At 36.3% G+C, this 12,314-nt stretch overlaps 2 protein-coding genes across 5 annotated transcripts; one reads left to right on the plus strand and one right to left on the minus strand.

The window, feature by feature from the left end:
• The first annotated feature begins 6,296 nt into the window (after positions 1-6,296).
• LOC104111036 (putative F-box protein PP2-B12) lies at positions 6,297-9,464 on the plus strand. The gene is made up of 3 exons (XM_009620636.4): positions 6,297-6,704; positions 8,315-8,433; positions 8,696-9,464. The coding sequence occupies exons 1-3, from the start codon at positions 6,405-6,407 to the stop codon at positions 9,291-9,293; spliced, it is 1,017 nt and encodes a 338-aa protein (XP_009618931.1). The 5' UTR covers positions 6,297-6,404; the 3' UTR covers positions 9,294-9,464.
• A 118-nt stretch (positions 9,465-9,582) lies between these two features.
• Positions 9,583-11,997, minus strand: LOC104111035 (uncharacterized). 4 transcript variants are annotated; one of them, XM_009620633.4, is made up of 4 exons: positions 11,698-11,997; positions 11,528-11,605; positions 9,899-9,988; positions 9,583-9,801 (listed from the first exon to the last, which is right to left on the minus strand). In XM_009620633.4, exons 1-3 carry the CDS (start codon positions 11,848-11,850, stop codon positions 9,926-9,928), a joined length of 294 nt encoding a protein of 97 aa, XP_009618928.1. In that variant the 5' UTR covers positions 11,851-11,997; the 3' UTR covers positions 9,583-9,801; positions 9,899-9,925. The 4 variants fall into 4 exon arrangements, with proteins under 4 accessions (XP_009618928.1, XP_009618927.1, XP_009618930.1 ...); XM_009620632.4 differs by having other exon boundaries at positions 9,583-9,988; XM_009620635.4 differs by lacking the exons at positions 9,583-9,801; positions 9,899-9,988 and adding an exon at positions 10,337-10,567.
• Between the last annotated feature and the right edge of the window lie 317 nt (positions 11,998-12,314).

A 12,314-nucleotide genomic window follows, 5' to 3' on the forward strand; every position in this document is an offset into this window, starting at 1 on the left:
AACTCGATAAGAATAACCTTTTTCACTCCAGGTTTATCCAATAATCCCCACGAGGCACCAAACCTAAAAAATATTCACAGTTCATGAGTCCCAATTCGTGAACCCTAATCATTTGGCATACTGTGCCCTCATTACAACTTGTAATTGCATAGACGACGCACGTGCCAATAGAAATAATTCTCCCATAGAAGGCAAGTAGACGAGGGTATGTATGAATGATCAATAACATTAGGATCCAACTTCGTAAACCGATAGGGGTGATTAGTTACGTGTATACTTGTGTAAGTGTTCTATCACAGTTCAGGCCAAAGAGTAAGAGTAGAGGAAATGCACTACACATAAGAAACGATTACCACATTTTGTACAAGGTAAAACTCACACACGTTAGGCACGCCACTACACAAATATCAACAACAACAATGCCCCAGGCCATCCCAAGTCATCACAAATCAATCCCCGACATAGCCCACCTTGTTTCTCCACGTGAGCAATAAATACGTAAATGACCGGCTTGTCTCGCTGCACGCGCATATAAACATTTCACCTTATCTCGCCATATGCGCAACCACACAGATATAGCCCGCCTTGTCACGCCGCTTGTGCATCATCAATAGTAACAATAGCATGATAGAAACCTCATGCAAACACCCGAACAAAACCTCCCAACAATATCATGTGCCAAAAACACAACATCACAATAGAATGACGTTCACAACATGTGCCCATATTCCACAATATTTCCTCTAAACAGTGTCAATACCATAACCGTGCATAGCCCTCGGCTCAACAAACTGAGTACAAAAGCAACAACAACAATAACACGAAAATACGACAAGTAAATAAACTCAAGAGATTTGGATCACAAAGAAGCGGTAGAATGAGATCACAAAGAATAAACACAATAGGGAATACTAGTTTTAATTAGAATAGCTCAACAAAGGATAAATAATATGTAACAAATGATTCCACAAAAGTACAATTCGACAATAAGGGAGATAACATGAGTCAATAATGTCACGCCCCAAACCTGGGGAGGCATGGTCGGCACCCGGTGCCATATTTGGCCCGAGCGTACCACTATTTAACTGTGAACTCTGGAAGGGTATCCCTCAACTTAGGTCGATGAGGCCATATTCTGAATCATCTGAAAATATCGTCTCTCTCATCTGAGGGGTAAACATACCTAAAAGCTCATACATACACACACACACACACACACACACACATATATATATATATATATATATATATATATAACTGTGCAGGCTGATGAGGCCGCCATGAACATCCACTTATATAGCAAATATACAGGACTCGTCTATAAGCCTCTAGAGATAACTAAACTGTACCATGGTCGGGACACGGCCTCGACCTACCCATCAAACATGTATATATAAAATGGACTCCAAAGTTTAGACCTGGTAACTCCGAGGGAGTGGAGCTTACCAACTAAGCTGATGTTTGACTCTGTCTGCTGGGAAGGTCTATCCAGTTGTCTATCAGGTCCTGCAAGCATGAAATGCAGCATCCCTAGCAAAAGAGATGTCAATACGAAATAATGTGCCGAGTATGTAAGGCAACAAAATAACTGAAAGTTGAAACTGAACTGATAATATAATTATTGAAAGTAACTGGGAGTCAAAGATGATCTGAAGATATGCTTACCTGTTGATACTGACTCAACTCTCTCAATATAATAAATAAAATAGTTGTTATACCCTATAAGGCTCGGTACATATAACTGCTCTACTATAGTAGGGTCGCTCATAGGCGCTCGGCCATACTAAGCTTTGTATCTCGGCCATTCTGGGCTCTCTCATAGGCGCTCGACCACAGTAGGCTCGGTATATAACTTACCATCTGATAAGAAGTTGCCTAATAGGGGCCTGCCCATCGATTATAGCTCGATGGTGGTGAAAATACTGTAATACTATATATATATATATATATATATATATATATAAGAGAGAGAGAGAGAGAGAGAGAGAGAGAGACCTTATGCTCTCTTAACTGGAAGAAAATAATACTTAACTGAATATAAAGTCCCAATAAGAGAGAATACTGTAACTTTTGAGAGTAGGATAACGTACACAAGTTCAGGAATACGAACTTCTCTTTATGTCTCGTTATCAAACTCATGTAGTAACGGGATCATGCCAAAATGAAGGAAAGGTTTAGCCTTAACATACCTTAACCTCGTTGAGTCCTTAATAGCTTCCAAGCAACTCTTCAAATAACTCCACTTAGTCTACCATAGCATAAGGAGATTCAAAATCTGTTCTGAGTAAAGGCCAAGTCTGTAACTTACGCTAGTAGCTCGTTTATGTAAATTTGGGCAGCATCTCCCCTGTAAAAAGGGACTTTTCCAATACCATATAACAACAGTCCAACAACACCAATCAATCTACACAACAACAAGTGAACAAACGTCACACACAAAACTGTTATTTAACACGACAAGCGGCAAGCTTGGATTGGAACCAAATCCCAACTCTTTTTCCCATCTCCCCATAAACAATAGGTCCACCATATAAACATATATATTGACATGACATTCCAACCTTATATCCATCATAAATGTAACATCAACCAGCCCCACAAGATAAAACAACGACACGAACAACTTCTAGGTATTGTGTGGTTGCTTCTTCTCCTATTTACAACATCATCAACATACTCAACATATTTAAAAGCATAACAACAATAATAACATTATAAACAAGTTATTCCCCACTATTTTCAGCCATATGAAGTCATATATACAACTCCAAAATAGTCCAATAAGAGACAACAATTTCTTATACAACTTCAAGTTCTATCTTATAATGTTTCATCCAAATAACTTAACCAACACATAGATAACATTAATACCAAGAAATAGGGTGTTATACATATCTTAAATAATCTGAAAAAACTCGAACCAAAGCTTCCCTTAGCTTATAAGCACCATTATTCACATCACAACACCATAGAGACTCGCTTCTTCACTTAGGCTAACTTTTGAGGTTAGGTTTAGGTAAAACACCATTGGATTCGACTTGGAATCCTTGATAAATGTTAGAGAGGTGTTGAGAGGGTTTGGGAACTGTCCTTGGTAAAAAATAACAAAAAACTAAATCGTCCAAGCCCTTTAGAATGTTCAAGGATCGTCCACCGCCTAAGTGGGTCCCATTGAGAGCTATTTGCGCGGTCTCGCAAAAATGTGAATCTCTCTCTACTCCGATGTTGAATTTTTTCTTTACAATTTCACCTCTGTTCGACTCAATCTAGCCAAAGACGACTTAAATACATCAAACAATACAAGAGAAAACAATTTCAATTAACAAAGCTATGATCTTTATACAATTTCTAAAAAGTCAACAAAAAGCCCGCACCGAGCCCGCCCGGTCAAAACCCGGGTCCAAGGGTAGGTCTTGACTACCCATAGCCCCACGAGTCCATATACGTGTTTTGTTTTCAAATCCGAGTTCAATTGGACTCTCAAATCCCAAATTTTAATTTTTCAAAAGTTTTACATAATCCCCAAATATTTCCCTTAGATTCTCAAGAATTTGATGTTAAATATGTTGTATAATCAAAAAATATAATTGAAAATTGATTAGAGACACTTACCCAATGGTTTGGTATGAAAATTCTTCCACAAAATCGCCTCATATCGGTTAGGGTTCAAAACATGATAAAATAAAGCTATGTTTCGGAATACTCAGCTATAAGCAAGTTGCAAATGTCGCATTTGCGACACTGGGTTCACAAATGCGAACTCGCAAAAGCAAAGAATCCTTCGCAAAAGCGAAGCTTGAACAGTTCTGGCGTCTTCACAAATGCAACAAAAAATGTCGCAAATGCGGACACTGGTCTTCGCAAAAGCGACCAGTTTGTCGCAAAAGCGACCCCCAACTCAGGCCTTCATCGCAAATGTGATACAAAGTTCGCATATGCGAATTCTACACGCTTCGCAAAAGCGATCCTTTCTTCGAAAATGTGATCCCTTCCCCAGCAGCCCAGGTTCGCAAATGCGAGGACTACCTCGCGAATGCGGTAGTCGCATCTGCAACAAAAATATCACAAATGCGATGGAACCAGTACCCGCACTCAACAATTTAACAAAATCAATCTGAAACTCACCCCGAGCCCCCGAGGCTCCAAAACAAACACCCACACCTGTCCAAAAATATAACACGAACTCGCTCGCGCGATCGGAATACCAAAATAACCTCTAGAAGCACAAATCAGACGCCAAAACGCATGAGAGTCACAATGAAGTTCAAGAACTTCTAGAATCACAACCAATCGTCTGAACCATATCAAATCAACTCCAAATGACACTGAATTTTGCGGGCAAGTTCCATATGACGAATCAGACGTATTCCAACTCCCGAAATCAAAATCAGAATCCAATAGCCTTAAAGTCAAATCATGGTCAAACTTGGAAAATTCCGTTAAATGATGTTAAAACCTCTTAGAAACATCCAAATGCAAATTCGGACATACGCCCAAGTCCACAATCACCATTCGGACTTACCGGAACCATCAAAACTTTGATCTGAGGTCAAATACTTAAAAGTCTTGGTCAATTCTTTTAACTTCGAGTTTCTCAAACGAGAGTCACTCCTTAAAATTATTTCCGAACCACTCAAAAACCCGAGTCGATGATGCACGCAAGTCGTAATATACTATGTGAAGTTACTCATGACCTCAAACTGACGAACCAGACGCAATTGCTCGAAACGACTAGTCGGGTCGTTACACTTTCACATGCTATCACTAGATACATTGTATAAAATGTTGGTTATAATATTAAATAGTCATATCAATGTTGGACAAATAAAAATAAAAATATAATTAAATATATATCTCAACAAAATAAGATTGAAAAATAATTAATTATGTGATGAACTAATTTAACACTAGAAAAGTCTTTATGCAACGGGAAAAAAATATGATGATGAAGAATTCAAATGTGAAAATATAATAGTATAAAGCAAAAATTAGTAAAATCAAAAATAATAACATGAAGTTATAAATCATATTAAGGGTTAAATTATTATTATCTTACTTAGCGCAAGTCATAAATTATAAACATTCTACGTTGCTGATCAGCAAGTTCCTTCAACGTACACAATCATTCAACATCTATTATGTCCATCTCTCAGACAGACGTCTTTGCCCCCGGCTGCCCCCTAATACTTGCAACTAGAAAACTTGCAAGGGGGTCTGTAGTTCGTAACATTGTAATCATGGGATTACAATTCCATATTTCACATGAGATACCTAATACTAAGGACCCGTTTGGCCATGAGTTTTGTCAAAATAAATTTAGGATTTATTTGGCAAACACATGTTTAGTCATAGATTTTGTTCACATTTTGGCAAAATCTCAAATCCTAAATCTCAAATCCCAAAATCACCTCAATTGGTGATTTTGGGCCAAAACATGATTGTTACATTTTTAAATTTTTTTAAATATTACCCCAAACTTTTATAATTTATAAAAGAGCCCACATTTATTATGACCAACTAAATATTTGATGAATTTGCTCCCTTATCAGCTCAATCCTTTGTGCATCTTACTTTTGCTTCTGATTTGTAGGCTAAATGGTTTTCTGAACACTCATATTAGTTAACTTTTTCTTCTTAATTAGGAGCCGTAATTTTCTAATGGGATTTCACTGTAATTAATAATTTATATAGTTCATTATAAAAATGATAATTTTGTACCAAACTTATTTAAGTTCAGGGCTATGGTTTGTGATAATGATACTATTGGGTATTTGTGATAGTTTTTAGAATTTGTAGGTATAAGTAATGTTTCATATTTTTTCAAATAAAAAGTGAAATATGTTTTGAAAAATCATGTCCAAACATATTTTCATCTTCAAACCAAACTTAACCCAAATCAGATTTTTCAAAATAAATTTGGGAATCTATGGTCAAACACTAGCTAAAATTTTGGTATAAAATTCTATCCCAATATTAAAATTTGTTTTCTATATCGAAAGAGAAACAAAGCAACAAAAGAAAACTAGCTAGAAATCTGAGAATAAATAGTCATTATATCTCCCCGCAACACGCGAAAAAATACTAGAAGGTATAAGCGTATGCCATTCAAAACAAAGACTCTTGACTAAAAGGCCAAATTGGTCAAAATGGGGTTGACAATATTACGGTTCCGATAAAGCACAGATCTAGACAGCAAAACATGAATCACAGTAGAATTATCAATTTACATGGCAAATATCCCAATGTTAATTAATATCACTATCCAAATACCGAATAGATATAACTCAAATTTTATACTGGTTAGTATTCTAATCTCGGTAACCAAACAAAATAACAAACCACCAAACAACCCCTAATAAGCAATTCACTTTTAAATAGGAAAAAAACCACAGGAAAAAACACAAATGGAGAATGAGAATGGTGAAGAAGATGAGAGGAGTACTACTTGTCTGTGGATGCTACCGGAGGGTTGTATCGCAGAGATCTTAACCTTAACAAGCCCTATCGACGTTTGCCGCCTTTCCTTAGTCTCTGCATCTGTCCGATCCGCCGCTGATTCCGATTCCGTTTGGGCAAAATTCCTGCCGTCCGATTATCGGTCCATCATTTCCCAATCACTCACTCCGATCCCCGATTTCCGTTCAAACAAGGATCTATATGTTTATCTTTGCCATCATCCCGTCTTAATTGATGAAGGTCGAAAGGTAAAAATATGATAGTTTTTGTCAGTAATTTTGTATTTCCGTGGGATCAAAGTAGTTGTAACTTGCTGCTGGTTGTTACTGTCTTGTTTTTTTTTTTCGGTTTTTCTTTTTCCTTTTTTAAAGTAAATCTGAATATCAACATTTCTATCCTCTTATGGAAAATATTACCCTTGGCTTTATCCATTCATGGAGAAAGGTAAAAAGCTACTGGCAATCTGTGTTTACACCAAACCAAAAGATGCATAACATGTGTTTGCATATAGAATTCTTTTACATAACCATGATTAATTGATACTTATTTCCTCATTAAATGATTTAACCACGATAAGTTAATCGGCTTGACTTAAACACTGAGTGCGAGTAAATTTTTAGCGAGTTGAACTGGCAATTATTGAATTTGCAATTCGAAGTCCTTTGGTAAGGTGAATTCAATTAGGATGATTATTTTTTGTACAAAGGTGAGCATTAATGTAGCAATACCGAGCTTCCTCACTATATTGATAAGAACTAGAATAGTGGTTACAACCTTGAGATATCAAATGCAACACTCAAACTAATGAATTACAATGGAAACTATTGAAATAACAAGTGACTAAAGATAGAGATAAGAATGGGGATGAGAAGCAGAACTCAGACGAAGGGGTTGAGGGAATACATATACTTCATAACATTTCGCATAATTCTCAAAACTGTCGATGAAACCCTTTTATCCATTTGTCACGTACTTCCCTACTCAACCCGGATCCCAAGCAAATCTCTTGTTGGGCTGTTTAATTCCTTGGCCTTTTCGCAGTTTAGCCCTAGGCCCAACAGCTTGGCTAGCCTCCGTCCAAATAACTGGCCCATAAGCATTATTGGAGTTATCCATGTTCACAACAGCCAGCACGTGATATTATTTATTTATGTTCTGGCTTTCATATTGTTTCTAAACGATGTTCATTTTTTTGTTTTTTGGGAATATTTAGTTTCAGTTGGATTAAAATCTACTTGATTGAGGTCTTAATTATTAATGCTCACATCATGCGTCAGCTCTGCTATAACTGTTGTGTTATTGAGTTTTTAATTTTCAATGCTCACATCATTTGTTAGCTCTGCTATAATTGTTGATACATTAAGAAAAGAATTTTCATTATATTTTTGGGAAGACTCAGTTAATGTGACAATTTAGTGTTATTTACCATTCTACAAAAATGTCTGTTTAACCTTTTTGCTTGGTGTGCAACCATTTGACGTAAACAATCCCTTTTGCTTTTAGATTTTGTAAGCTCCTTGAGAGGTTAAGTGCTAGAATTTTCTGCAGGAGGCTTACCTCTTTTCTTTTGTATTCAGCTTTTGCATCCGGCCATCCTGTGGATGCCTTTATTAATGAAATTTACCTTACCTGACCATTCCACAAAAATATCCACTCTGCATAGCTTGGTAATTAAAAAAGAGTGACTGAGCTTGTCTTCAATCGGTCGCTCTTGTCTTCAATCCCAATCTCTTGAGGCCTTTATATACAAACATCTCTTGTCATCTTGTTAAACCTTTATAGATACATGTTTTCTGTACTTTCGTTCTCCTACATCAGTTATGCATCTCTACTTACTAGATATGCTTTTGTTCAACAGCGTTTCTCACTGGAAAAACGGACTGGAAAGAAATGCTACTTTGTAAGTGCAAGGGATCTTAACATTGTATGGAGTGATGCACCAGAATATTGGAATTGGACTTCACTACCAGAGTCCAGGTTTGCCGTCTTCTATACAGACTATCCTTCTCTTGAGAATAAATATACACATTAGTTTATTTAAATTCTATGCATAAACAAATTTTTTACACCATCATGTCATCTTTTCTTATCTTATTTTCAAGATTATAAATTATACATTTAAGGAGGCCTGCCTATCAATATTGTAAGATGATTTGATTGTATAAAAATATTTCACACTGTATATAACTTAAACTCTTAGATATATGGAGTAATAGTTTTCCCCATATTGCGAAAATAGGTTTCCAGAGGTGGCTCAGCTCAAAATTGTTTGGTGGCTTGAAATTTGGGGCACAATAAAGGCTGGGATTCTATCACCACTGACATCCTACACAGCTTATTTTGTTTACAAGTTCAAAGATGGATATGGGTTTAATCATCGACCCTCGGAGGTCTCAGTTGGAATTTCTGGTGTTGAATCCGGAAACGTCCGGTTTGCTTTTTTGCATCCAGATGACGAAAATCAACCGGGTAATCCTTTTGATGATGATGATGACGACGAAGATTATGTATATACTCTGGCCTCTGATACGGAGCATGAGGAGCCCGAGCCAGTTGACGATTATGAGCCAAATGAGGTGTCACCTCCTACTCCGCCTTCTAATGTGGAATACGAGGTGCGCCGGCTATTCAATTGGCATGATGATCCTGGCATCGTGCAATCTGATAAACTACTTCCTAAACTTAGAGATGATGGCTGGTTTGAGATAGAATTGGGTGAGTTTTTCATTGAAAATGAAGATGATTGCATAGAAATGAGAGTGCAAGAGGTGAAGGGTGGATTTCCAAAGCAAGGCCTTATTGTTGAAGGAATTGAGATAAGGCCAAGAATGGGTTAATTATTGAAATTTTAGAAAAAATACTTGCCATACAGCTATCGTGTATTACAAATAGAACATGTTTCTCTTTCGACTTTCAAGCATTTCTTAATCCTTCATTTCAAGTATGTTTTGGTGCTATAATAACTGACATTCTTGTTTTATAATATGAGGATGCAGGAATACTCTCTAGTCTGCGTGTATAACCTTTTAACATTTTGCTTTCCCTTTTCAAATACATTTTACTCTATTTCTTAGAATCTGTTTTGAGTCTTGTGAGTAGAGCGTGTTGCTCATTGGGTTTGAGATATGGTCCAAATTTTCTGTAGAGATTAAAAAAGGAAATGGGAATAGTGTTTATGCGACTTTTTCAAACAAATAATCTACATCTTGCCAAAGGAAAACTGAATACTGCGGATGAGTTGCAGCATCAAAACTTATTGGACATAGTTTAGCACTGGAATCGAAATTCTAACTGTAACATATCGCTTCCCCTCTGCAGCATTTTCCGACACTGGCTCTATTATTTCTGTGAGAGAAAGAAAACCTATTTACTTATATACCAGGACTAAGAATCCAACCCTTTGCTATTGTACATGAGGAGTTGTCAACAAGCAGTTTTAGACCTGGACAGAGCTATTCATTGAAAGGAATTACAGTGTCTCGACTCCAACGGATGAACCGGGGTTGGCAGGATCAATTCTACTCATATTTTCCTGCACGATGAAGCGATTGAATCATTAATCGAACAGCACCAATCATGATACCAGTGCTCGTTGTAGCTTAAGATAACAGAAAACTGTTCTTGTTACCAGATTGCTTGCTATGTTTATCTAACCATATCCATTCAATGGCGAAATCATTCAGTTAACCTCTAGTGTGCCAATCTCTCGGACAGATTTGTCTCTCCCAAATACTTGCAAATAGGAACTAAAGATATGGCTCAAGAAACATAATGTGTACAGTATCACACCCCTTTTCTACCCGCAAAATAATGTGTGTTAAAAATTTAAATATGGTCAAAAATTAAATGTTCACATACAGCAATTACTAGGAGATGGAGATAAGCCAAAACAAATATGATCTTGAAAATAGGAAGTTCACAGCATCATAGACAACACTGACACACTAAAAGCTCGGCTACTAAACCATACTGTACAAGGACAGGCCCAATCCCTATGATAAGGCAACACTTCAACATACATTATTTTTGTCAAACAGGACTTGAGAACAAGAGTTTCACAACTCAGCGCAGGCGACGCACTTCAGCTCTTATGAGCCTCTTCTTCAGCCTTCTGCTAAAGAAAAGAAATGGCGAGTGAGAAGAAAGGTTGAGCATGATGTTTACAAGGAACAGACTACCAAGTACAAGTTGATTCAATTACTAGTTTAGAATCTAAACGCATTGCATGCATATACGTTATTGCTGAATTATCTCACATTTTAAAATAAAATACCAACTTGATGTATGTATATGTGTGTGCGCATATTTTTAATGAACTCATTTCTTGGCAAAAATAAAAGTAATTCAGACTATGATCAATTAGCCAAAGAATCAAAGCCAGTTCCTCTGTTTAACGAACAGTATAGCTTTGGATATGAAAAAACCCATGAAAGAAAGAATCATGAGATTGAGCAGTTTTTGCCCTCTGCCTCTCAAAATAATGAACAGAAAAAATGAACAGAAACATAAATCTAACAGATGATAACTAACAGGTTAGATGTAGTAGCTCGGAAACCAATTTGTTGAAATATCAAAATTTTACTTATAAAATTATAGACTTCAGAGCCTATTTGGTCTTCCCTAAGTATAATCCTCCCCAAGCTAATAGCCAATTGTTTAAGCTATCAATAATTTCTTTTAAATTAGCAATTTGACTGCTGAAAGGCGTACTAATTAAGGTCCGGTCGAGGCTATTTTCTTCCTGATTTAATCAAGAGCAGCTCCTTCTTTTCTTTATAAGAGGGCAAGAATTCTATTTAAGTTGTAAGCATTCAGGTACATGAGTTAAAAAAATTCAAATTGGCAATTGCCAAAAAACAGTATCATATGTCTGATCAGGTCACCACTCTTACTTTGTTTCAATATAAAAAGAAAAAATACATTCCAAGATTATAATTCAGGAAGGAATACAATCCAAGGATTAGTTAACAAGTAAAATGGAAAGGGCACAAATCATATCAATTTTTACACCGACTTCAATACTATCAATTTATATGGCACTGATCGAATTTCGAAAGTCAAACAGTACTACCTTGTCAGCTTTCTCTCTTTCAGCTTTCTCCTTTTCAGCCTTCAGCTTCGCCTTCTCCATCCTCTCCCTTTCCATTTTCTTTTTTCACCAAAAACAAATATATAAATACTAATCTTTGCACAATCAAATTTTTAGAGAAAAAAATTATGGATGAAAAATTAATTAAATACCTGAATGTAAACGGTCTCTATAGCACGTTCTTCTTCACTAAGGACTCGACCTTTGCCGTCGGTGAAATAGCGAAGGCCCGAAACCGATGATCGTCCACTACCATCCATTAAACGACGGACTCCAGTGCTTGAAACGACAGATCTCATCGCCATATTCTGGGTATTGAATTTTAAGAGTGCAAAATAAAGTCGTGTGACTTGGTGAGAAAGTCAGCAAAAGCTAAGCCGTGTCACCACCATCGATGATGTGGCTAGCGGGTCTGAAGGTTCCAGATTCTGCGCCGACGGGTTTGCCGCCACGTACTAACAAAGGCGGATTTAGAATATATAGTATCTTTAAGGACTTTAATAAATAATAAATAATTTATTATATACTTTTAAAATAATGAGTTTATATCTATTAATTATTATAATTTTAAATATATTTGCACATATTTTCATTTTCATACAATCATATGAAAAAGTAACTCATACGAATTCCATACCAACAATTTGGTCAAATTTTTAAAATCAATTTAATTTGAAAAATAATTTATCAAAAGTGTTGTACAAAAAAGTATTGTTGGTGAGAATCGGTTTGTGTTTTAGTATTTAATTTGAATTTTTTTTTTGAACAA

The sequence above is a fragment of the Nicotiana tomentosiformis genome, chromosome 5, assembly GCF_000390325.3.
Source record: "Nicotiana tomentosiformis chromosome 5, ASM39032v3, whole genome shotgun sequence".
Classification (NCBI taxonomy): Eukaryota; Viridiplantae; Streptophyta; class Magnoliopsida; order Solanales; family Solanaceae; genus Nicotiana; species Nicotiana tomentosiformis.